At 41.3% G+C, this 27,808-nt stretch overlaps 1 protein-coding gene across 1 annotated transcript; it reads left to right on the top strand.

Annotated features, from left to right (window-relative positions):
* The first annotated feature begins 357 nt into the window (after window positions 1-357).
* bms1 (BMS1 ribosome biogenesis factor) lies at window positions 358-27,660 on the top strand. The gene is given in 24 exon segments (XM_034214896.1): window positions 358-510; window positions 1,809-1,989; window positions 2,438-2,628; window positions 3,146-3,225; window positions 3,412-3,600; window positions 3,731-3,873; window positions 4,860-4,981; window positions 5,874-6,067; window positions 6,229-6,371; window positions 8,316-8,875; window positions 9,870-9,971; window positions 10,336-10,490; window positions 10,597-10,678; window positions 10,841-10,914; window positions 11,795-11,992; window positions 12,111-12,299; window positions 15,130-15,310; window positions 15,664-15,722; window positions 15,871-15,993; window positions 16,775-16,922; window positions 17,570-17,745; window positions 24,186-24,296; window positions 24,298-24,348; window positions 26,567-27,660. Coding segments are annotated over 23 exon segments (3,672 nt in total). The 5' UTR covers window positions 358-510; window positions 1,809-1,816; the 3' UTR covers window positions 26,795-27,660.
* Window positions 27,661-27,808: the final 148 nt, after the last annotated feature.

The following is a 27,808-nucleotide window of genomic DNA, read 5'->3' as shown; positions in this document are numbered from 1 at the left end:
TTTAATTCAAGTTTGTACCTTGTTTAGTCAAAAAGTAATGTAGTAAAATAGATTTCAGCCTGGCGGTGGCGGCCATGTTAGATTTCTACATTTTGAGGCATTCTGGGACATTTTTGAGCTTCATAGCTGATTTGGATTCAGCACCCCTTAATACTAGAAATGTTGTATTGCATAAATAAACACAAAATGCCTTCCGCACTTTAAATGAGCAAATGTTCTGAAATTCTACCTGGTCTATAATACAAAAAGAAAGGCAAATGCAATTCAAATTTTAACAGAGATGCATCCTTTTTCATCATTCGAGAAGCAAAGGCCACGTTATTCTGATTTCTGAAGCGGGCCTACCGAGGGCGCTGTTGTCTATTCCACAGGGCGGAACCTTTTAGCATTGTGTTTTCACCCGGTTTACTACGGAGTGACGCCTTGGTTCGCTTCCGGGTCGGGGATGCAAACACACGTGAGAAGTGAAGAAAACTAACTCTGACTGGACTACAACAGCTTTATCTGCAGGTATTGCGACTAATGAATTATTATTTCCCAAACATTTACCAGATATGTGAAGCTAGCTTTAGCTTCACTGCTACACACACACACACACACACACACACACACACACACACACACACACACACACACACACACACACACACAGAGCCTCGTTACTGCGGCTGGTAGCGTTGCTCCTGAAGCTCACACTGAGATAACACGAAGCTCATGTGCTTGTTGGTGTAATGGTGAACATGGATTTAACATATAATTACCTTTCTGAGAGATTTTGCTATTGCATCATATTTGTGTGCCAGTAACACACACCAAATATATTCAGTTGTTTTTATGTTTTAGTTGTCTTAAGTTACTATACAGGGTACTGTTTTATTGTTAGTATGTGGTTAGTTGTATCATATGTCACTGAGGAAGAAAAAGGTGAATCAGGCGCCTTTTCAGTGTTCTCATCACTTAAATGCTTTAACACTACATGTCAACATTCAAATTCAAAGGAGCTTTATTGGCATGACCATATCGAAAACAGAGTATTGCCAAAGCATGTTGTACAACATTCTCTGCTATGATAACATGTGCCAAACTTATCATGATGTGTGTAATCTATTCTAAGATAATACTAGATATACTTTATTGACCCTAATTTGGAAGTTGTTTTGTTACAGCACCCTGTTTACAAGGCAATGCACATGGGTTTAAATTAACAATAAAACATACTCAAAAAAGTGTTATAAATAGGAAAACTCAATAAACACACTGACACACTGACAAATTAAACTGAACTGAGTTTAAACCGTTATGAGGGGTTGATGCAAAGATGAACCTTAATATATTTGCGGTTGTGCAACTCCTCTCTCAGGTGCACACATGACAACTAGGCGTGGAAAGATTACACTTTTGAATATGAACAAAAGTCAGTCACAGACAAATAATCAAATGGCCTTTCTTTTTTTACCCATTCTACATGATAAGTGCTTGAGCTGAAAAAACCTTGCTAACCGTAAGAGTGCTCTGTGATGGAGACTTTATCCATATCGCTTGCCGTTAGTCTATAGGTGAACTCACCAGTTTTTTCTCCTTCTCTCCAGGCAGCAACTTCCCATTCCATCACAGTAAACATCATAGCTTTTAGTTATATCCCCCTTTTTCTCAACACTTTCACTGTCTTGTTAAAGTCCTCGTTGGTATATTTCAGTGTGCATAGCAACAATGAATACTTGAATCAATCCCAGTTCTTTTCATTGGGATCTGCTCAGAAGGCTGAGTCTCTGTGAAGATAAACCCAAAAGGAATTGTGTGTGCTCCAGTGGACAGGATGGAGGGGAAAGAGAAGGAGCAGAGGAAACATCAGCAGAAGCACAGCGGGCCGAAGGCAGAGAGGAAGAAGCTGAAGAAGCAGGGTCCAACCACAGAGGAAGATGCTCGCAAACGCAACCCCAAAGCCTTCGCTGTGCAGTCGGCTGTTCGCATGGCCAAGACGTTCCACAGGTCAGTCTGCGCTCTGCCGGCATCCAGACCTTGATGTCAGTTCTGTTGTTCTTAATGCCTACTTCCAACAAGGGAGGAATTCAAGTAGAATGACCCAATAACCAGGTCAACTCAAGTGTATTCAAACATTATTAAAAACATATCTATTCAGATAAATATTATTCAGAATTATTATTTAATAGTGTGATTTATTTTATGAGGATCTGTACCAAACAATGATTTTTCAATCAGTCTGTAGAATACAGTTGGTAGGCTGTGACTCCTCTGTAGCTCCACAATACTACATTCAGATATTGTTTCATAATGTGCTCTTTACTGCAATAAGGATAGTGCACATATTGTAATTTAGAGAAAAATGCAATTGATTGTGCAGCCCCATGGCCCACCAATACAAATGTGATAAATGAAGCAAACAGTAAGGAACTACTTATCATGTATATCTTTTTAGGTCCCAGGACATAAAGACCAAAAAGCATCACATCCCCCTGGTAGACCGGACTCCCCTTGAACCCCCTCCAGTTGTGATTGTAGTAATGGGACCCCCCAAGGTGGGAAAGAGCACACTGATCCGCTGCTTGATCAAAAACTTCACCCGGCAGAAGCTGGGGGATATTGTTGGACCTGTGACCATCGTCTCTGGTGAGATATGCACCCAGTTCTTCTTGAATAGATGGGTCATTCCATATCAGCTCAGCAGCACCTCCTGCAGATCTTCATGGGTTTTCTTTAAATACAAAGCATGTGAAAACTTCTATTAGATAAATAGGAAACAAAAAAAAACAACAACAAATATTTGAAACTTTCTTACAATAAAATATCAATTCTGTGTAGTATTAATATACTACACAGAATCATGGTCCGCTTTCTGCTGCTGTTAAGATATTTGAGCTATTAACCGTTTTCTACTGAAATTGTGAATGAATACAATTGAATCTATGTCCATTAGCTTTTACCTCATGATTAAAAAGAGCTCATGTTTTTTTAATATATTTGGCTTGACATCATCAAAAAAAGTGGTTTAGTGTGTCTGTTTTTCATAAAAATAGTGGTCAAAACAAATCAGACATTGGGCAATAATCGATCTAAATTACAGCCATCTCTGCACTATTAGACATTCATCCGTATTTGCTTATAATTTCTCTCCTTGTATTCTCAGGAAAGAAGCGTCGCCTCACTTTCATGGAGTGTAACAACGACATTAATACAATGATCGACCTCGCAAAAGTAGCTGATCTGGTACGTTTTTCAATGTTCTTGTTTGCTTGCTTGTTAACCCTAAATGTACTGTAAAATAAATGTCCCTGAGTTGACACTAACCAACAGAGTTTGTTAGGAATTATCTCAACAACATGACTAGAATACAGTCTAGGGGCTGGATGGAGTTTTATTTTCTAACTGAACTGAATGGTTCCTTCCCTGCAGGTTCTGATGCTGATCGATGCCAGCTTTGGCTTTGAAATGGAGACTTTTGAGTTCCTGAACATCTGTCAGGTGCACGGCTTCCCTCGCATCATGGGTGTGTTGACTCACCTGGACTCCTTCAAGAACAACAAGGTCCTAAGGAAGACCAAGAAGAACCTCAAACACCGCTTCTGGACCGAGGTCTACCAGGTAAACCAAACGGGATGCAAGTGAACTGTTGGGAATGACCGCTGCTGCTTTATACAGGATCTTGTACACTGATATTTGTATTTACCTTGACAGTATGTGTGATTAAAGTGTTTATGTTTGAACCTGCTAGGGGGCCAAGCTGTTCTACCTGTCCGGCATGGTGTACGGTGAATATCAGACTCAGGAGGTGAAGAACCTCGGCCGCTTCATCTCAGTGATGAAGTTCCGTCCCTTGGTGTGGCAGACCTCCCATCCCTATGTGCTGGCGGACCGGTGAGTGGTTCTGACTGTGCTAACTGATGACTTTTTCATTTCACCCCAATCGTACATTTAAGCAGTATGTTTACAGCAGAGTTCCAGCATTAGATCGTTTACACTTAAAGACAGTAGATCGTTAATTTTCGTCTAAACAAAGACATCATTTAAAAAAGTTTATGTAAGGCTTCTTGTGGCACATCTGGACACAACAGGGACAAGCACGTCACAGCAATGTAGCTGCATACTGTCGGCCAGGTTTAATCATGATGCATCTGTATGAACATTCATATGCAATCTTTAACTTGCATGAAACTTTACATATCAATAAGCCTGCTGGCAATCAACCCTCAAAACACTCTGACTTGACAGCAAATATACACAATGTATTTTTATTTAGCAAGCTATAGGTGGTTACACTACAGGCATTAGTCCATATTAGCAAACAGGTGACGCTCTGTTTCTCACACACACACACACACACACCTGTCATTTACCCGATATAACTACAATAATGATGCAATATAAATCTCAATACTGCAATACAGCTAGTTTGTCTCATATTTAATATACACCTGTTTCAATACTTTTGCTCACCTGAAAATACAGAAACACAAGCACTTCACTGCAGCGCAGCTTTAACTAGTGTGACCTACTAAACATTATAGCTCCTACTGCACATGACATATCAGAAAATTACACTTAGATTAAATATAACAAAACACAAAAGTGCTTATACAAAGTAATATAGCCATGTTTCACATTCTAGTGTCTATCAATAGGCCCGACATCACCATGGGTCCACCCCACTGTAAACATTCATCCATTTTTGAGTGTTGTGTGAAAACGTGTGGGGGTGTCGCAATATACAGGTGTTGACAATAACCACATTGGAAAATAATTGATAGTATGTTAATTAAAGGAACAGTTAATGTGTAACTGATACATGTCATGCTTTTACTCTGTACACTACTTATCAATCATTGTTTTGTACTTGCAAACAGTATGGAGGACTTAACTGACCCTGAGACGGTGAGGAAAGACCCCAAGTGTGACCGGACAGTGTCCCTCTACGGCTACCTGCGAGGGACATATTTGAAAAACAAAGGCCAGGTCCATATCCCAGGTAAATAGGCAGTTACAGAGGAACACTTACTGTAACACGCATCAGAAATGCTCCAGAATAGCACTAATGAAGTTGCTCTTTTTATGCCAGAAGAGTGATTGATAAAAATGTGCATATTAGACTTTAGGCGCATTCACACCGCAGTACTTTTCCCACAAAGGTTCATGTGAACTTAATTCATGAGAACTCTTTAGTTCTCATGAACTAAGTACAGATCGCGTTCACACCAGAATAAGTCCCTGGGGAAGGATTAGGCAAATGAAGCCGCTGACGTCACTTCTTCTTCTTCTGCTTTGGGTTTACTGGCAGGCCGCAAACCACTTCACGGCGTATACTGCCGCCCAAAGTCCCCGGCCGGAAGTCCCCGGAGTTGGGGACTGGCTTCAGTAGAAGCTGCTGGGAGTCCCAGCAGCTTCTACTGAAGCCTTCCGAGTAAATCGCCAGAACGCCGACACCTCCTCATCTCCACCGCTCCCATGTTTTATTTTGTGTTGCCATAAGTTAGTCTCTCTGCGTTTCTACGCTGGGCTAATGCTAATAATGCTAATGCGAGGATAATAAAATGGCGGCTTCACAAAACTTTTTGGGAGTTTTACGGGGCGTGGTTTGCAATCCTTCCAGCCAATCAGAAATAGGAACCTTTTTCTCCCACGAAAGTCTCTGCTCTCTAGCAGGGACTGAAAAGGGGGTAAAAAGGTTCTCATTAACTCATTTTAGTTCCGGCTCTTTTTGGTGTGAACGCGACATTTCGGAACTAAAGTGGGAAAAGTACTGCGGTGTGTGAACGCGCCTTTTAAGCTTCTAACATACCCCCCAAATACAAAGAACAACTCGTGATCAAATATATTGCTGTAAACATGTACAGTAACATGATGAGCTGCTGCTCCTGCAGGTGTGGGAGACTTCCAGGTGGCAGACGTGAACTTCCTGCCCGACCCGTGCGCCCTGCCGGCCGCTCAGAAGAAGAGAGCACTGAACGAGAAGGAGAGGCTGCTGTATGCCCCCATGGCCGGCGTCGGGGGGGTGGTGTATGACAAAGATGCGGTGTACATCGACCTTCCTGCTAGCCACGTCCATCAGCAGCAGGTGTGTGGGAGAGTGTGTCTAACATCTGATGGGTTAAAAAAATGTTCTGGCATACAGTCTGTTTTTATATTTGCTTGTATTCATTCACCTAAAATGTTCCCCTTAAATCAGATGACACATGTTGTTAGAACCTGCTGAGATGTGTCTTATTCCCCCTGCAGGAGGAGGTGCGGCCCACCACAGAGCTGGTCCAGTCTCTCATTGACACACACTCCACCCTGGATGCCAAGATGGCCGCCAGTAAAGTGTCTCTGTTCAGCGGCTCTGCCACCCTGGAGCCGTCAGACTTCGGAGAGGAGAGCGGGTGAGACGCCTCCCTCTGCACTCTCACATGAAACAGGCTCACTTTGCACATCACTAGGGATGAACATTACAACTTTAATAGCTGCGTTCACACCGCAGTACTTTTCCCACTTTATTTCTTATATAGTTCCTCGCATTAGCATTACTAGCATTAGCCCAGCGCACAAACTCAGAGAGACTAACTTATGGCAAGAAAGAAAACAGAATAAAACATGGGAGCGGTGGAGATGAGGAGGTGTCGGCTTTCTGGCGATTTACTCGGAAGGCTTCAGTAGAAGCTGCTGGGAGTCCCAGCAGCTTCTACTGAAGCCAGTCCCCAACTCCGGGGACTTCCGGCCGGGGACTTTGGGCGGCAGTATATGCCGTGAAGTTGCGGCCTGCCAGTAAACCCAAAGAAGAAGTACAAGTGACGTCAGCGGCTTCATTTGCCTAATCCTTCACCATGGACTTATTCCGGTGTGAACGCGATCTGAACTTAGTTCATGAGAACTAGAGTTCTCATGAACTAAGTTCTCATGAACCTTTGTGGGAAAAGTACTGCGGTGTGAATGCGCCTATTGAAACATGGCCGACATTTGGTTTTAGCTGAAGGGAATAGGATTTAATACATTATATGCAGGCCAGCCGTCGCGTTAACCGAATATTTTCCGTTTACGACGGATTTTTTTAACAATGACGGAAAAATCTGAAAGCCGTCCGTCATTTTGACAGATTAGAACAAACTCAGAACAGCACCAAAGTTTCCTCGCAGCGGGGCTCCGGTGTTATGCCGTGCCAAAAACTTTGCCGAACAGATCAACTAAAGTATTTGCTTCACGCTGTGCACGTTCCCGCGAGGTGCTGTGGGCATGCATAACACGGCGCTAACAGCTCATGCGCGAGGGTGTCGTCTTCCCCCCCCCCCGTTGACAGTTCACAAGCGTGTTCTCTCCCACCCCCCGCGGCAGAGTCGTGTACAGACGGGCTGCGAAAAAGTCTAGCGCAACCGCTCATGCCGGACAATAAGAAACCAGAGATTGAAATGCCAATCATATGTTTGAGATCATTAAGAAACACTGTCCATAAAATAGTTTGACATATGGCTGCTCAATTAATCGTATTTTAATCGCGATTACGAAAACAACGTAATCGAAATAAAACAATTATTTCTTTATTATTATTAATTTTTTTTTGTATTGGTTTTTCAGTTGAGTTACACTTAAAGTTCAGGATAATCAACTGTTAAAAACAAACTGTTCACATTTTTTTTCTCCAATAAATGTTTTCAAAGTAAATGGATAATCGTTTTTTTAATAATCGTGATATCAATTATTGACCCAAATAATCGAGATTATGATTTTTGCCATAATCGAGCAGCCCTATTTGACAACGAGAGCACCAACAAGTTTGTTCTAACACTCTTCAATGTCCTAGGCACTATTCTGTAAATACACGTTTGTTTGTGTTACATGTTTTTGTAAAATGAATACCATATTTGCTGATATGTCATTGCAAGAATTTAGAACTCTTCAATATTATCCCCCCTCAAAAATCCATTATGCATCCAGTATTCTAACATGTAATCCTCTTTGACACAATGCTTGCCTTAAATAATTGTAGCTTCAAGATTAGAATTGTACAAACGATTAATTAATTAAATTTCCAAATCAAAAGAAGCTTTAGGCTGTAATGTGAAACGATCATCTCAGATAAGCTCTTGGAGAGGTTCTGGGGATGAACGCGAGCATCTCAATATGTGTGTTTCCAACTAAATGAGGTAAACACAACCACAGTTAGCAACATAACAAAAGCTCTGGGTATTAATTAAGGGTACACACGTGGAACACACCGATGACAAAAGAATGGTAAAAAGTGTCTTAAATGTTCTGCTGATTAAGAGATTATCCTGCACTCTTCATTTGAAAAGGAAATGTGATTTTTTTTCTTGTCTTCTTGTGTGTGTTAGAGAGAAGGGGGGTCCTCAGGAGGAGTCTGTCTGGGACCCTAACACCCAGAGAGAGAGGAGAAAGGTGGTCTTCGCTGAGGAGGATAAGGAGGAGGATGATGATGATGAGGAGGAGGAGGATGATGATGAGGAGGAGAGTGGGTCCAGTGATAATGAAGAAGATGACAATGAGGACAGTGACCAGGAGGAAGAGGATGAAGACAAGGACAACCTGTCCAAGTTTCTCAAAGTCGCCAGGGCCAAATCTGATGTGACAGTCGAGCCTTCAGCAGAAGCTCCTCCTGTGAAGAAACAGAAAGTGGAGAAGAAGGAGCAGCAGGAGCAGAGCGGAGAGCTGCCTGCGTTCGCCGACAGTGAAGACGAGCTGGAGGTGAGTGAGGAAGAGGAAGAGAGCGGTGAGGAAGAGGAAGAGAGCGGAGAGGAGGCCGCGAGAGCAGGAGACTCTGGCCACTGCTCTGAAGAGGACGAGGAAGACGGTGAGGAAGAGTCTGAAGATGAATCGATGGAAAAGGATGCAGCTGACGCTACAATTAAGAGTGGCAGTGAGGAGGAGGAGCTAGGTAAATACACTGCTAAATCTAAAAGCTGTTTTAAGTTTCCTTTCGGATTATGGGTCAAATATCGAGATACAGAGGACCAATTCCGATATGTATGACCTTTTCTGTTTCTCCTTTGTGTTTGTGATAAGTCCATCTATTAGCTGTTTAGAAGCTTTTGATCCTATCACATCATTTCTGGAATTGGTGAAATTGTCATGGAATGGTAGATATCCAAGTTCCATACTTTTTTTGTATCTTAACACTTTAAGGACTTCTAACTAAAACCCTGAGAGGCAACAGAGAAATAATAATTATTGGGATCCATTTTCTAAGTCTCATTTAGGTGGCTCTTGCCAAGATGCCAAGTGTTTGTTGTAATACTCATTCTGGCCCTAGGTATCTGAGATGTGCTAAACGGAACCAAACTGTCCAGATATGCATCAATACAAATGATTTCTAGTTAAAATGTACACATGACAGTAATGTTACACAACTAAAATTGAGCCCGACAAGTAAATTAATTTGCAGGAATTAATTAATTTTTACAAATCGGATCGGTCGAGGATTTTGGAAAAGACCATGGTGTAAAAATATTTGTTGGTACCTGTTCTTAAGTCATAAACAGAGGAGAGAATACGGTTTGGATCAGAATTAGAACATATTTTCTTAAGTTTATAGAGCAAAACTTTGCGTACTCCACTGCAAGTTCTGCAAACCCTAGCATGTCATACGATCCAAAGCTCCAGAACAGATACAACATGTTTTTTGTGTTGAGAATATTTCCCAAGTTCAGCTCTTTAGTTGTTTTCATTGATTAAACTGTTACTGTTATTTCTTGGTGTACTCCGACATGTGAAACTGTGACTTGATGTTCCATGTCATGTCAGCTCAGGCTCCTCAGAAAGCTTCTCATAGGTAGAGCTTCCATTGGTCCGATGGAACCTTAAGGCAGCTAGACTTTGTCGATGTTAGGTAGTGATACGGATCACTCATTTCATTTATCTTCCATCCACAGGGGCTCTGAAGTGGAAGGACGGTCTGCAGCAGAAAGCATCAGAAGCGTTTCTACGGCAACAAGCAGCTATCCCCAATCTGAGAAAACTGGTTTATGGCTCAGGTAGGACTCTGGTTGCATGTGCACATGTATATTGAAATTATGTATTTTTAACATAAGAGAATATATCTCTTTATCTATATGATTTGTTACTGTTGGCCAATTCGTCATCCCGGACAAAGTATCCGAATTAATATGTTATTATTGTCTTATTTCATTATCTCATTATTATTCTTGGCAAGTGACTTAGTGTAGTCCAAATATACAGATTATTTCCAAGTGAAACAGAAGCTGTGCATTAAGCCATGTTTGTACATTTTGGTTCTAATGTCATGATGATATGGAAATACATTTCTAATCCACATGATAACATATACACCTCTGATTTTCAGTGTGTTTTGACGCTTATCCCTTTTTGTTTTTTCAGTTGTGGCGGCAGATGACTCTGAGGAGGAGGAGGAGGAGGAGCTGGGGGGGCTGTTCAGAGTGAGCCGCCCTCAGAAGAGTAAAAGGTTCCGGGCGGATGCTGTGGACTGCTCCCGCTTCACCCCCGACTCCGCCCACAACTGGGACCTGGAGGAGGTGAGTGGTTGAGATTTTTAACGTGCTGTTGGTAGGAAAATAAGTAGAAAAAGATGTTGAGATGAAACCTACATTCTTTAAAGGTTGCCATGTTTTTGTTTCCTAGATGCTGAACTCCATCAGGGACTGCTTTGTGACGGGGAAGTGGGAGGAGGGCCAGGATGCTGCCACGCTGCTGAAGGAGGACGGTAAGAGAGGAGGAGCAATTCTCCAAGTTATAAAAACAATTATTATTTCTGAATACCGGACATATGAGGATGTTTCTTTACACGGTTGAGTGCTTTCAGTACTGTTGATGTGCAATGTTGTTTAACTGACCTTAAAGCAAACTCTTGTGTGTCTCTGTGCAGAGGAGCTGTACGGTGACTTTGAGGATTTGGAAACGGGACAAATCCACAAGACCAAACCTGGAGATCAGGCCGAGGTACGTCTGATGTACAAGGACACTATCAGACTTTCACTACATGAGTTTCACAGCTAAAGCAATATATAATAATGACATCATCACAATATTTATTGAAAATTATAAAATATAGGGAATTATATATCATGCGTTGTTTTATGTCTCCACTAAATCAATAACAAGGTGGTGAGAGTATGTAACCATAACTGAACAACGCGTACAAAAAACAGCAATTATACTGACACAAAGAGAGAACAGAAAGCAACTGATATTTTTTAAGAGACACTGTTTTTTTTCTTCTCATCACATGTGTATTATTAACATATTAATGTTTAATTATCTTATTATTACAATTACAATATAGAACATCCTGACAACCCTACATTGTCAGGATGTTCTATATTGACTACATTTCTTTATTACTAGAACTTTGACGCTATTAGGAAGGGACAAGCATCTCAGAATGATGGCATGGTTAACATGGCTATTCCATTCGATTTGAAATAAAAGTATGACTTTGAGAGGTTTTACAGTTTTATCCTTGAATGAAAGGGTGTTCTAGTATTCTGGGTATGTAGAAACACTCAAAATAAAACTGAAAGTCAATACTGTAGTGCCGTCTTGTAGTTTGCACTTTCCAAACTGTACTTTGTTTGGATGGATAAACAGCAGTAGAACGTTTAGAGCTATTCTCTGAAGCAGCTCATTTGAAAAACACATGTATTAGGTCCTGAATAAAAAGCATCTTCTTGATATTTGATGACATTAAAGGCTCTCAAACATATGACAGGGTATTCCAATGGTAACAGTTGACCTGAATTCAAGTGTATTTCAAGTTTCTAAATAACTCTCATTATTACCTTTTAGTTTTCTCAGTATGATGATGATTTGTGATCTGCAGGATAATGGGAATGATGAAGACGAAGATGATGACGATGAAAAAGAAGAGAGTCTGGTGAAGGTGGATGAGGATGTGACCCTGAAGACCAAGCGTCTGGAGAAGAAACGGAGGCTGAAGGAGCGATTCGATACGGAGTATGATGACGGAGACGCCACGTACTTTGACGACCTGAAGGAGGAGCTGCAGAAGCAGGCGGAGGTACTGAGGATCTGTTATTCACATATAACATACACATAACAGCAGCTGGAATCATACATCTGACAAAGATTCATTATACTGAACATCTATATGAGAATATCTCTCTGTCTTCCATCAGCTGAACAGGGCGGAGTTTCAGGATGTGGACGATGAAACCAGAGTGCAGTACGAGGGCTTCAGGCCGGGGATGTACGTCAGAATAGAAATCCCCTCCCTCCCCTGCGAGTTCGTCACCAACTTCGATCCCCATTATCCCATCATCCTCGGAGGCCTGGCCTCTGCGGAGGGCAATGTGGGATACCTGCAGGTACGTTGAGTGTGATCTTCAGTAGATCTACTGTGGACCTCCTCTGAAGTGGTAGTGGTCATTCAAACATCACACGGAGACCAGGAAGGATGAATTAGATATATAAATGTTGCAACAAAAAGATCAGTTGCTGTCTAGAGCAGTGTTTCTCAAACGTTTTCATACCAAGGACCACTTAACCAATAAAAAAACACTTGCGGACCACCTAACTCCACAAATATCCAAAAACACATCGTTTTTCTAGAACAGATTACAAATCACCTGAAAATGGTACAAACAAGTGGTAACATGTGTGATGAAGGTGTTGCGCTGGGCTATATGAAACTTAAGCTCGCTCCATTGCGGAAATATTCGTGCGAGAGTGCGGAAAACTTAAATGTATTTATTTATTTCAAATGTGAAATTTTACCAATATACTCATGGACCACTAGGGGGCGCTCACGGACCACCAGTGGTCCGCGGCAGAGTCCTGCATCGGGTCGGGTACCCGACGGGTGACCCGCAAAAAAGGAGATTCGCGGGTGGTATTTTTTCAAATGCTTTTTTCCGGGTTCGGTTCTGGGTAAAACAAAGATGATGCGGGTCGGGTCGCGGGTATTGCATAATAAATATATTAAAATAATAATAAATTAGTTTAATGTTTTAAATCCTCAGACCTCTCCCCCACGGGACCGCGCATAATCATAACCTCTGCAGCGCATCAATTTGCTGCTGTGCGCGCCACATTCCAAATGGCTGAGGTGAAGCTCTCTAGCGGAGAATACAGCATTTTCAATAACACTTCCTCAAGAGCGAAATCCAACGTCTGGGAGGCTTTTGGTGTCATCCTAGATGGAGGAAATAACCAACATCCCACGCTTTTTGAGACAAATATGAAACTGCGTGTGTTAATAATTGCACGTTTTCACTGCTCATAGGCTATGCGGGTTCGGGTCGGGTTGCGGATCTTGTGCCGACGGGTCGGGTCGGGTTGCGGAACTAATTGGCAATATGTGCGGGTAGCGGGGCGGGTTCGGTATTGCACGTCGCGGGAGCGGGTCTTGAAAATCAGACCCGTGCAGGACTCTGGTCCGCGGACCACACTTTGAGAAGCACTGGTCCAGAGTGATGAGCAGGGTTGGGAGGGTTACTCTGTAAATGTAATCAGTTACTGATTACTGAATACATGGCTCTGAAAGTAATCCGAATACAGTTACAGTTACGTGTCTTAAACGTACTCAGATTACTTTTAGATTACTTTTGGATTACTTTCTTTTTCCATCACAGATGGGTATGTTTTGGTGAACAGGAGACACAAAAAGCAAAAAGAAACTGAACGTGTTTTTACTGTTTTAATGGCTTATCAAGAGCGCGCAGTGCCTTTCACGCACCGCCTTCACTGTGTTTACCTTCAGAATCATAAGGCTAAAGAGCGACCGTTTTAAGCACACACACATCTACACACATGATTTATACACAGACTTTTGTTCCTCCATGTTTCGTTGTTATTGTTTCACTGAGCAGACCCGCACATTTTTTCAAACACTCCCTTTTTTGGTCCATCTGCGCGGTAATAGGTTTTGTGGGCTGTGATGATTCGGCTGTACCTTTAGTAATGAATATTAAATGTTGTGAGGAAATCTTTCCACTAGGGATGCACGATATTGGTTTTTTGAAACCAATACCGATAACTTCCTGCTTCTCAAGACCGATACCGATAACCGATAATAAAAAAAAATTTTTTACGCCACTAATTATTTTAACGCGATTGACGGATGTGTATTTTTTTTCCTTGGCCGCCCCGTAGTTTCAGAGCGCATCGAGTTTAAAATACCATCTACACGCTGATGCTGACAGCCACACTTCCACGCTCACCGACTGGCCATCTGGAGGACCGGGAGGGTGTGTGTATGTGTGGCCCGAGCGAGCGAGAGAGAGACCTTACGTGCATTGTTGTTGTTAGCATCTGGTGCTAGCTAGCTGCGCTAACGGATATAAGGAGCTGTTTAAATGAAAACAGAGGAGCGACATTTCGCCACAACTGCGCCGAGCACTTGACTTTATGCAGGAAGCCAGACAGTGGGACATTGTACGAAAAGTCAGCACACTCAGCACGGATAGTGCGCAACATGATTGCAGCGTCCAGGCAGCTCCGGTTCGAGCATATGCCTTGAGTTGCACATAGCTCCAACGCCCATACCACCGACGACATGTTTGTTTACTGTCCTGGCTTCACGAGTTAGGGAGCGCTGGATTTGTGAAGAACTCCCCTCTTCCTAAACCACTAATACCACAGTACTGGCAAAACGGGAGGAGCCGAGTGAAAAACAAGCGCCCCTCATCCCAATCCACCCACACCGCAGTATTTTTTTGGTTTTTTTTACCCAAAAAATATATTGTATATTATCGGGGCTATTAATACTGTTATCGGGTTTATCGGGATGACGTCATAATTCCTAATATCGGACCGATAATTATCGTGCATCCCTACTTTCCACCAATAATTCCAATAAGTATTCCAAAATGTATTCACTTCAGGTTTACGAAAGTAACTGTAATCAGATTACTCGTTTTTCAAATGTAACGCGAGCTGAATACAGCTACTTTTAAATTTTTGTATTCTGATTACGTAACGCCGTTACATGTATTCCTTTACAACCCAACCCTGGTGATGAGTGAGGCAATAAATGCACAAAACACAATATTTGTATGAAAATCCTCTATGATCTTTACGGCGAAGACCCTACAGTGAGAAATATAGAACATAAAAGTTATACAAGAAAACGCCAATCACATTCTGTGCATGTTATAAACATGTATCTAAATATTTGTTTTTGTTTTTCTGTGTCAGATGCGTTTGAAGAAACACCGCTGGTATAACCGCATCCTGAAGACCAGAGACCCCCTCATCCTGTCTCTGGGTTGGAGGCGCTTCCAGACCATCCCCCTGTACCACATCGAGGACCACAACGGGCGCCACCGCCTGCTCAAATACACGCCGCAACACATGCACTGTGGAGCCTCCATCTGGGGTGAGCCCACACTGGACTATAGGGAAGGATGTTTTTCATGGAACTAGAAAGAGTGTGTGTGTTGTAGCGTCTTTCTCTAAATGGTTGTGTGAACATGAACACAATAATCAGATTCAGGTTAAAAAAAGACAACACTTTCATTGGCTGCGTTCATAAATAAATAAATTTATATTTCTGGTTCCATGCTTTAGATAAAAGTGATATTGATAGCCTAAAACTATCATCTGTGATGTATTAATACTGGCCCTCTAAAGTCAGTGGAATAACTTGTTTATTGAGACTTTTACTCCCGAGCTTTTGACAAGAAGTGTTCTCTAGTTATGCCTGATATAATAATAATATGTCTCCCTCAGGTCCGGTCACACCGCAGGGAACAGGCTTCCTGGCTCTTCAGACAGTAGCAGGAATCAAAGTAAGTCACTCTCCTCTCTTGATCAGTGTGAAAGGTTGCTTCAGTTATCAGTAGTTTGTCTGAAAAAGCTTGACTGAATTATTCCTTTGTAATGATGCATTAAAAGCTGTGTGTAGTTTACTTATAGACTGCTGTTTTCCCCCTGCAGGCTAACTTCCGTATTGCAGCCACAGGAGTCGTCCTGGACCTGGATAAGTCTGTGACCGTAGTGAAGAAGCTCAAACTCATCGGTTACCCCTACAAGATCTTCAAGAACACCAGCTTCATCAAGGTAGAGAAACCTCTGATCATCAGCTCTGAGGGGGACACTAAAACAGTTGGAATAAGATGTGAGAGATCTATAGTGGACATAACCCACATTATAGAGACATCTGAAGTATACTCGTTAAAAGGCTAGTCTGTAGCATAATCAATGTCAGGGTTTATTCTGTTGTCTTCCAAAAGAAAACATTGTCCTTGGTTGAAAGAACTACATAAAAGACAGACATGTGACAATGAAAACATACTTGATAACTGAAACACATTGGCTAACTAAGGCCCTTTCAAATCCACCTTTTTTGGTCTGGACTTTTGGACTTTCCAGTTTTATTTTAACCAAAATTACATGAGTGATCAGTGCAGAGTAAAAAGTAAACAGTTAAGGTGTCAGGTGGTAGTGAAGGTCTCAGTTTGTCTCTTAGGATACAACGCGTTTTCTTAAGACCAGAGTATAATCCATATTTCTGCCTGTATACTTTTAAGCGAGAAGGGAATAGAGCCTGTATAAAAAAAACATAAATTGCGAGAACAGGGAGTACTTCTTTAGTGCAACCATTGTAATGTGAAACCAAATCTAAGAGGAATAATATACTGCAACAAAAACACAAATCTAGGTCTGACTTTAATGTGTAAAAGGCCCCAAAATAACCAAACATTTGTTGTATTTGTAGAGAGTCAGAGTTGATGCTAGTGTTTCTCTCTCCATTAAAAAGTCACAACGATGTGAAGAAGCAGTTGTTTAATATGTAAATACTCTTTATGTGCAGTGTTTTGATTGGACTCTGTGTTCACAGGGCATGTTCAACACAGTGCTGGAGGTAGCTAAATTTGAAGGCGCTTCTATACGAACAGTATCAGGGGTCAGAGGTCAGATCAAGAAGGCTCTGTCTACACCTGCTGGAGCTTACAGAGCCACGTTTGAGGACCGCCTGCTGATGAGTGGTGAGCTTCTGCTTCACCTGTGTTCTTATACTGCAGACTGTAACACTCACATACTTGTCATCTTCATAACAGTGTAGTGAAGTCAGCATCACAAGAGCTCTGTAATGCAATGGGATTTTGTAATTGGATTTTGAAATATTGCTCTGTAGCAAACATGTTCCGCTACTTACATGTTTTTGTTCAGCAGGATAATCTCCATTTATTAACAACACGTTAAAGTAAAAAGCTAACATTAGGCTTAAAAAAACGGAATCACTGTCACATGACTTCACATCACCTCCGCAAAGCTAAAGGCGGCTAATGCTCTGTGTGATGACGTTTAGTCCAATTTGTTTTATTTTTTAGCAACCGTGGTTTTTATTACTCATGGAAGCTTTAGACTTTCACGAGACTGGTATTTATTGATGTTTTTTACATCGTATAACAAAACTTGAAAATCTCTTCAACTTGTGTTAACCACAGACCTTATATTAGACATCTAACCAAAAGAATGTTCAAAATGTAATCTAACAGTTGACTTCCAGACAAAGAACCGGAAGTACCTAATTTCCAGGTTTTTTGACTGATTCCGGCACCCCTCTATGGTTGTCTTGTTGTGTTGCTCCTGAAGGACTCTTTGGTCTTAATGCTGATGTGTTTTGTTGCAGACGTGGTGTTCCTGCGCTCTTGGTTCCCGGTGACTGTTCCTCAGCTCTACAACCCCGTCACCTCCCTGCTGCTGCCCGTCAGTCAGAAGGACGGCTGGGCGGGCATGAGGACGCTGGGCCAGCTCAAACATGACCTGGGCATCCGCAACAAACCCAACACAGACTCTCTGTACAAGGTAGGCCTGAACACCTGACCCAATGAAATAATGGAGATAAGGAGCAGTGCATTGCTCTAATGGCGGATTTCCACTGCAGGGCCTGGCACGGCTTAGTACGGTATAGGATTCACACACGCCTGTTATCTAACCGACAGGTCCGCACGCACTCTCCAGCCCAAACTCTAATAAGCATTCATTCACAAACTAAATCAGGAGACCTTTAACGTTTTACGTCCGATTCGCTCCTTTTTTCCTCGCTGTACACAGCTCCAGTTTGGGCATTGGCCTGTCATCAGATTGTATTTGTTGTTGCTGCTGTAGCGGAAGTTTAGTACAATTATTTTGGATGAAATACTCCAAATCTCCACCCTCCATAATTGCACTTGCTTCAGTTGCTTGCTTCTTTCTAACGGCAGTGAGAGTGGTGCAGTGGCGCTATCTATCTTCTATCGATTATATTTATGATTCGAAAATTATAAAAGTAGGGTCGACATGTGGATATTATCCGACTGAACAAAACATGCATTTATCTAACAGGTTCGTTATCCACTGACCTTATTTCCAGCTATTTTCCAAAATCCTATGGAGAAATCCCATTGCTTTTTTGTCGAGGGAAACCATGGGGAAACCGAGCGCAGCTTGCTTCCTGGTTTTAGGATGCGTCACTGCAACACTAAATTGATGCGATTTGATTGGATTGTGAGGCAAGGGAAGCCAGCCGCCTCTGGCTTCCCTTGGCATGGCCCTGACTAATCACAGGTTGGCAGGGGCATGACATGAGCCTTGTCTGATTGGTCAATCCCTCAATTTTTTTCACCAAGGGAAGCCAATTTCGGCTGGCCTCCTCTCGCAACAGAGTGCAATCTACTGTTTCACCATAGCATCTAGAGGGGCGCTGTTTCACTCTTTGTAAAATACTCAATGAGAATGGGGGAGAGACGGCCCGGCAGCAACACACAACAAAGAATTTCCGAAACTAAACGAAGTGTTTTTATTTATTTATTACAATTATAACTACAATCCGAAAAAACAGGGGAAGCCTGGCTTCAGGAGAAAACGCCACTGGTAGGCCAGGCTCACTTTATGCTGCGTTTCCATTTTAGTAGCTGGGGCAGTAACTATAGCAACGCAGTGTAGGCGGAGCCGTGACGTCATCTTCAATGCGAAACACAAAACCAACATCAGCCGTTAGCTGTTAGCACTAGGGGCTCACAGCTCCTCATATGTGACCCGCTCTATCGAAATCAGTCGGGAGTCGCAACGGCTCATTTCAAAATAAACGTGGATTTACGTAAAAAACTATTTTTTAGGCGTTCGGGTGTTTTGTACGGTGGCCCTGAAGTGCAAGACACCACAGCATTTCAGAAAACACAACAGCATTTCACAAAACGCCGCAGCATTTCAGATTGGACGGAAAGGGTATTCCTTAGGGATAACACTTCTTGTTTGTGATTGGACAGAGCCAGCCATAGAAGCACTGCTGTGATTGGTTGTTTTTGCTGCCAGTCAAGAAATTACGCTGCGTGATTGGCCCAACACATCAGCCGTTAGCTGTTAGCACACACTCAGAGCTCACAGCTCCTCATATCTGTTCAGAGACTGGACAAAAGTTAAACATATACAAAACACAGACTGTCTATGTCATGGCGAATACAGTCGCTGCTTTATTTATCTCTGTATGACGTTGTTGTGAGTGTGGACGGAGCAGCTACAGGTTAGTTTAGCTTTAGCCTGATCGATCCGATTCCGATAGGATTTACATGGAGATACGGCCCGCCCCCTCTCCAGCGTCTTGTTTGAATGACGGGAGTAAACACAGAATTAATGCTTTATTCATTCATGGTTTTTAAGGGGCTTATCTCCATGTAAATACTATGGTAGACCACCCAATATTCGCATCGAAATACTATGGGAGATACCAACTACAACAAAATGAACATATTTGACCGTGATTTAATTGTAATACACGTTTCAAAGTGATGCCGAAGTACATACTGATAACGGTTAGTAAAAAAACATGAATTAACGCTTTGACAAGTCTGCAGATAAGACGGCAGGCGAAAAGCTTTTAAAATGCGTGTTTTCTGAATGGAATCGGATCCATCAGGCTAAACTAACCTGTAGCTGCTCCGTCCACACTCACAACAACGTCATACAGAGATAAATAAAGCAGCGACTGTATTCACCATGACATAGACAGTCTGTGGTTTGTACATGTTTAACTTTTGTCCAGTTTCTGAACAGATATGAGGAGCTGTGAGCTCTGAGTGTGTGCTAACGGCTGATGTGTTGGGACATATTTCGCTGTCGGGTGTTGACCAATCACGAAGCGTCATTTCTTGACTGGCAGCAAAAACAACCAATCACAGCAGTGCTTCTCTGGCTGGCTCTGTCCAATCACAAACAAGAAGTGTTCTCCCTAAAGGAATACCCTTTCCGTCCAATGTGAAATGCTGCGGCGTTTTCTGAAATGCTGTTGTGTTTTGTGAAATGCTGTAGTGTCTTGCACTTCAGGGCCAGCGTAGTTTTGTTTGATTTTAAACAAACAAAGTCTTGGCTTTCAGAATATGAAACTTTTATTTCCAAAATCACACGATAAATACATTTTTGAAGCTTGTAAAGGGAAGATGACAGGCACCTCTCCCTCGCAATCTGCTCTTCCGCAGCGCAGCCCCCCTCCCTCCGGCTGAAATTATGAATGTAAGAGTATAGTAATCATAGATCACACGGCAGGGTCCGTGACAGTTTATTGTCATCTGATTTCAAATAAACAAAGTCTTGGCTTTCAGAATATTAAACTTGTTTCGGCAAATTCAGATGATAAATACAACTTTGAAGCTTCGGCATAATTACAAGCGGAGAACGGAGTAGCTTAACGTCACAGCAGGCATAACAACAGCCGGTGTTTCTCGTGAGTGTTTTCTCCGGGAAACAAACACTATACACACAAACGCAAAATTACACAAACACACACACACGTATACACGTATACACACACACTCGCGAGCTTCCCCTCCAAATGAAAATATCTTCCCTCCGTAGTATTTTGATCATTTGCTCCACTAATAATCAATCAGATCGATGGATTCCAGAGAAGAGGAAACTTTGAAGGCCTTTTTCTCAAAATGATGACTCTGTAACAGTCATTATATAATGTGACATATTTTGCTTAATATTTGAAGTACAAAAACAATCCTGATATCATTATAAAGCTAGGAATCTCCTCTTTCCAACAGTGTATACAACTCAAAATGTGTCTTCGGGTCAATGCGACTGGTTTCGATGGAGCAGGTCACATATCTGTTCAGAAACTAGACAAAAGTTAAACAAGTACAAACCACAGACTGTCTGTGTCATGGTGAATACATTCACTGGTTTATTTATGTCTGTATAGGCCGTTGTTGTGAGTGTGGACGGTGTGGACGGTCGGAGCATATACAACGTTAGCTCCATTCAGAAAACACGCATTTTAAAAGTTTTTTCGCCTGCCGTCTGTTTGCAGACCGGTATCAGTATGTTGTTACTTCGGTATCATTTTGAAACGTGTATTACAATTAAATCACGGTCAAATATGTTCATTTTGTCGTAATTGTATCCACTCACGTCACTAGTTTAGCATATTCAGCCCGGTTGTTGGCCCGGAAATAACCACTATTTTGAGGGCCAGAACTGTGAAAAGGTCGCCCTGGGGCCTCATTTATAACGCTGTGTTCACGTGGGAAGGTTGCTTACGTAGTAGAAATCCAAAAAATAGGTACAGAAATGTTCCAGTGTGTTTGTACCGGGGACAGGAGACCCCCCCTTGATGAGAAACTGTAAGAAATGATCGGGGAATCCCCCCAGTGTGGAGTCATGACAACTGGATCTGAATTATGTTTTTGTATTTGGTGGTTTGTGTTCCAGCTGTCGATCAGCTGTGCGCAGAGTCTCCACTGCAGCCTGTGCATCTCAACCCCCCCCCCCCAGCAACTCTATATCCACCAGTTAAAGGAAATACAACTAATGTGTTGTGTTATATCAGCTGTACAATTGACCACATATGGTGTTCTTAGCTTCCATACCTCCTGTGTTTTACGAGCGACTTATCAAGTCTTGGCAAACGGCATAAAACACAATTAAACATGATAGTATAAAAAACCATGCTCGTATCTACAACCTATAGAAATGCAAAACGGCGTCAGTTTAGACGTAATTCTGTCCTCCTGCTTAACGCATCATTTATGAGAAAACATTTCATAACATTAACACAACATATTCGAGGTGGTTTTAAATAACATATCCTTATTTATTTCTCCAAGTTATGTTTTTGTGTGCACTGAGGAGTCTCAAACAGGCGTTTGTTAAATCATTTTAAGATTGGCTTTAATCAATGTTTGAAAATGAATTCTTCATATATGATAAATGAGAGGTAACGTTTTATTTATGGTATTATTTCCACATATTTCTCTCCATTCTTCCTTCTGCCAACGGTGTTGCAGTTTCTCGTCTCTCCCGTTTTTGTGCTTAGTGCGTACGCATGGGTTAGAGTTTGCGTGGAGGACCGCACATTTTCCCGTCAAGTTAGTATTTTATATATCGCAAACATTGCGTAGAAACTGGCGTACGCCATTTTTTGAGCGTATATCCCTTTATAAATGAGGCCCCTGACTAGCCCTAGCCCTAGTGGAAACGCAAAAAAAAAACGGGCCGGGTTTGGCACGTCACGCTTCAACCGTGCTACGCGCTGCAGTGGAAATGCGCCATAAGTGATAAAAGTCCCAACCACTATACTACTGGGTATTTATTTAAATGACTTTTTCATCAAGGTTTTAGAAAGCAAAAAGAATCCGCAGCATTTAACACTCATGAGGATTTACAGGGTTGGTCAGTAATTTTTATTTAACAAAACAGTAATATAAGTCAGACATATTAAATAGTGGAATACAATAATAGAAGAAATATCAGTAAATAAAATAATTGAATGTCAATAAAGAATTTTTTTAATACTTGATAATTATTTTTATCCAAATAAATATTCAATGTGAGAATTTATGTTTTTTTTATCAGTACATTGAATATCTTGCCAACTAGATTGTCAGTGGGACGAGACATTTGAAGACATAACAATTGCCTTGCATTTTATTAATAGAATAAAATTAAGAGGGCTCGACAGTAACGGTTGCCAGGTTGCCATTGGCAACCATTCAGAAAAAATGTCAACCACTTCTTGGCCTTTGGTTGCCATCAGTGGCAACCACTTTTTAACATGAATAAATAAGGACAGCAAACAGCACCCCAAAATAGATGAATGTTAATTATTTGTTGTATTAAGAGTGATATTTAATTATTGTTGTTACCAGTCGGAACCTGATACTTAAGTTGCACGTGCATTGGTGTGATTACGGAGCCAGAAAGCGGTGCACGTTTACTCGCGTGCCCGGTGCGCTGTTTGTTTTACAAAAATGGCGAAGCAAATTAATTTGTTTGAATGTGGGGTAAAAAGTTCGGCCAACCCGTCAACATCTCAAACGAATGTTCAGAGTGATTCAACTGATAAAGTGCAAGATGAAACCGAACGAAAAGCAAAGAGGAAATGTGTAAAGTCTTGGGAGGCGAAATATATAAGTACATTCTGCTCCCTTGTCCATTAAAAGTTCCTTCAAAATAAGAGTCCCGATCTTATTACTACCAAAATAAAAGTGCCAAAAGAAAATATTGGCATACAAATATAATCACTTCTATAAAAAGGTAACACATTTTAAATATAGTTAGACATATTAAAGGTAACTTACAGCATTAATAATTAATATCTAATTCTTAAATGTGAATGGTTTTCATTTAACATTAAAAATGTATTAGTCTGGCCAATCCAAGACTTCAATGCTGAAGGGCCAGTGGATCTACGGCGGGGGTCAGCACAAAGGTCAAGAAAACCTACATTTTGAAAGGGAGACAACGGATGACCAAGAAACTAGTGACTTGCTCAATTCATTTGTGGATCTGTGAAGAACATGACAACAGCTGCACTACTGGTATTTTGTATACCAGCAATTGAGGGTGGACAAGTTTACCACTTAAGTTTCAAATCATTGTATTAATTACTTATTGTAAAGCATTTGAACATTCTTTTGTGTCACATGTTCATTATTAAGTTGATGTATAACTGTATAGTATCTTAATTATTTAAAATATAAGGTGACTAAAAATGGCAACCGTATTTTCAGTTTTGGCAACCAAAAGCTGATGCCTGGTTGCCAGCCTGGCAACCACTTTTAAAAGTTAGCGTTGAGCCCTCTATATTAAATAATCATTAGTTGGAGCCCCGTTATACATTTCACTGTGTATTTTCTGTTAGCTTGCTTGACATCAAAACTCCTTACAGAGTTGTCATGCAGTTAAAGCATGTGTAGTAGTGCGTGTTCTTCACACGGCTGTAATAAATCCTGACCTGATGTGTGATCCATCCCCTTCCCTTCCAGCCGGTGGTCCGAGCCCCGAGGCACTTCAACCGCCTCCACATCCCCAAGGAGCTGCAGAAGGCGCTGCCCTTCAAGAGCAAACTCAAACAGCAGCAACCCAAAGGAAAGACCCCCCCGAGACCTCCAGAGGCCCACCGTGATCAGGGAGCCCCACGAGAAGAAGGTGAGCAGATACATCCAGGGTTATGAGAGAGCATTCATGACCTCTGACAAATCACTGATTTATACTCAATTGAGTATACATGTCGTACAAAGCGGAGAACATTTTAAAATGCTGAACCGTTGAAGGGTAGGAATGAAAAATGATCCCCATATACTACCATACACAATATGGTATATAACCATATAGACCAGTGGTTCCCAAACTTGTTGTGCCCAAGGCACACCAAAGGACAAGTAAAAATCTCAAGGCACACCTATTGTGCAAAATAGCCCTTATAACACGTGTTATCACTCATATCATGTAAAATATCTGTAAATGTGCATAATTATTTACTAATGCCAAATAAAATGTGACAAAGACAACTATATTACTCATGAAATATTTATTAACGAAATATTTCAGAAATTAATTTGAAACTTTATCAAATTAGGCTTCATCAAAGCAGCAACACACTCATTTAAACCAGACAGGTCACAACATTAAAAATGAGGCAAAGGAAACTCAGCAGAAATTCAGCACAGAGAACTGTCAATGCAAGGAAGCTGCATTGTCCATGGTCCTGAACTACAAATTATAAATGTAACATTTCAGCAATCAGCATTGAAACATGTGCTATTGGAAATATTTTGCCGACTAACAAATTAGTGAGATACATGTGCCTGTCGGGGCACGCAGCATTTTGTAATCCTTGGTGGCACTGAGGAGAGGGCCACTCGCAAGTCCTGTTCAACAGAGAGCCGTGACCTCCTGTTGTTCTTCATGTAAACCAGAGTAGAGAACGCCAACTCCAGAGATGGGGTCGTTACTAAAAAAATGTAATATATTACATATGATTTTTTTTTTTTTAAAGTAATATTACACTACTTCGTTACTATCTACATAAAGTAACTTGTTACTTTACTCGCCGAGCACGTACGAACTGCGCATGCGTGAGTGGCAATAACTTTCCTTACCAGCAGGCGGCGGTAGTGTGTATTTGTCATTCAAAACAGGCAACAACCGGAAGACAGAGAAGAATGGTAAATGGTAAATGGACTGTACTTATATAGCGCTTTATCCAGTCTTTACGACCCCTCAAAGCGCTTTACATACTACATGTCATTCACCCATTCACACCCATTCATACAGAGCAGTCCCACTTGCTCTAAGACCTAACATTCACACACCGTTGGCCATGCCATTGGGAGCAACTCAGGGTTAAGTATCTTGCCCAAGGATACATCGACATGTTGGCTGCACGGGCTGGGATCGAACCCACAACCTTCTGGTTGAAAGACGACAGCACTCCCTCGCAGCCACAGTCGCCCAGAAGAAGAACAGACTACGTGATATAAACAAACAACAAATAGCGTGTGCGTTAGCTTCACCTTAGCATGTGTTCTTTGCAGGTGTTGTTGAGGTTTGACCACGTGGTGTTTCCAGCAGTGGATAACAGCTTCTGGCCTGGACACAGTTTGCACCTCACCGTCACATTCCTGTCTATTCTTCGGACGAACTCAAAATAATGGGCAGACCTCCACCCCTCGAGAGTTATCGCTGACTCAGCCATGTTTGTGCAGCACTGCACGTGGAGATGTGGACGCGCAAATCGCGCAGATTGCGTACATATAAACCTACAAAGTACTGATATAGTAAATTAAAAAATAATTCTTTGTGTAGTTGTATATTGCAATAATAATGTATGGTTGTCACAAAATCCCACGGCACACCCGGACTTGCCTCACGGCACACCGTTTGGGAACCACTGATAAAGACAATGCTTGATTCTTTTAGGATAATGTATTGTTTCATCTATGCATCACTCTTTGTAAACATTATTTTAAAATTGAAAATAAAACAATTCCCCAATCATATATATCTCTGTCTCAAACTAAACTTTGAGCAGATGATACCAACATACAATCTAAGTTAAAATAAACAGCTGCTATATAGTTAATACAAATATAATATACCTAACAATATACCTTGACTGCATTTATAGTAACGATACGGATGTGATGATAAAGGCTTTGAGGAAATCTTGGTTTATTCATTTTAAAAGTGATTGAATTTTGTATTATAAACCTGTACAAAACCGAAATACTTGTGATAGAAATCATAACTAAAACTGTGCAAACGAGACACGATTCGTTGTGTATTGCTTTAACATGAGAATGACCCTGGACTAGCAGAAAACGTGCTTTATCTCTAAACCTGGTTATCCTGTCCCGATGTTTAGGTGGCCGCCCTGCTCAACGCCCTGAGCCAGGTCCACCACCACAAGAGGAAGAAGGCCCACACTGCGCAGCACGCCAAACACAAGGAGTTCCTACAGGAGAAGGGGAAGCAAGAGGAGGCCAAGCTGAAGAGACAGAAGGAGGCACGGAAAAAACTGTACAAAACCATGGGCCAGACGGACCAGAAAAATCAGAGGTCCAGCCTGAAGGGGGGGCCCAAGGACGACTAACCTTGAATGTGGACTCATGAGGAAAACCTCCGCAGGAAACCTTCTGTACACTGACTGAGAGGCATGGTCCGCTCATTGGACTCATGACATGCGTTACACACCTTTAGCATTGTCTATTTTATTGTATTTTTCTAGACGTATTGATATTGAAAGTACGCTGTAAAGGAACAGTTATCTGATTTTTGGAACTTGTTTGAATTAAACATGTTAAAGGAAACTGTTTTGTCAACAGAATGATATACCTGTTAATTCACGTAAGAGCGGTTATCCTCCTGATGGTTGGTGATTTTATGGGTGAACTCGCCATATCGTGGAGATATTATGCTCTTTGACTAATCGGAGTATTCACAATATATGATGCTCTTGGTGATACAGTAATACAATTTGTTTTGTTATTAGAAAGTAAAAAACACATGCTATCTGAAGATATACTTTGAAAGTAACCTATTACAGGGGTAAAAGCTTCAGAAGATGTAGGCCTGTTTACACAGCTACCCTTAGCAAACCGCTGTCTTCTCAGTATAGGTGTCAACACTTTCCTAATTGTATGCATACTGTACTAATATCTTTTTATTTATCTTTATTGATATTATTTTGTATCTTTAATGATAGCATACTTGATTCTGATGGACTATAGAGGGGACAACATGCACTCAGCCGATTGAATGAATGTCAATTTCTCTGAGTTGAAAGACAAAACACGTTTGCGTTGGAAGTTATAGACATGGTAGCTTTAATAAGCAGACCTTTATGTTTGCTTATTTTTAATAAGGAGGACTGGAGATGGATATAAAAAAAAGAATATAACATTTTGTTAATTAAAAAACCTATTTGGTCTACATATTAAAACACAAATCAAATAGTAAGAAAAGTGTACTTGTCACAATTATTGGTTTAAAAGAAAGTCAAATCAATCATTTTGATTTCATCATTTTTAAATTATGATTTTGATCAAGGTTCAAGTTTTTATATTACATTGCATTTAGCTGACGCTTTTGTCCAAAGCGACTTACA

This window comes from Gymnodraco acuticeps, unplaced genomic scaffold, assembly GCF_902827175.1.
Source record: "Gymnodraco acuticeps unplaced genomic scaffold, fGymAcu1.1, whole genome shotgun sequence".
In the NCBI taxonomy this organism is placed as follows: domain Eukaryota; kingdom Metazoa; phylum Chordata; class Actinopteri; order Perciformes; family Bathydraconidae; genus Gymnodraco; species Gymnodraco acuticeps.
Note: the sequence above shows the minus strand (reverse complement) of the source record. Positions and strands in the feature narration are given on the sequence as shown.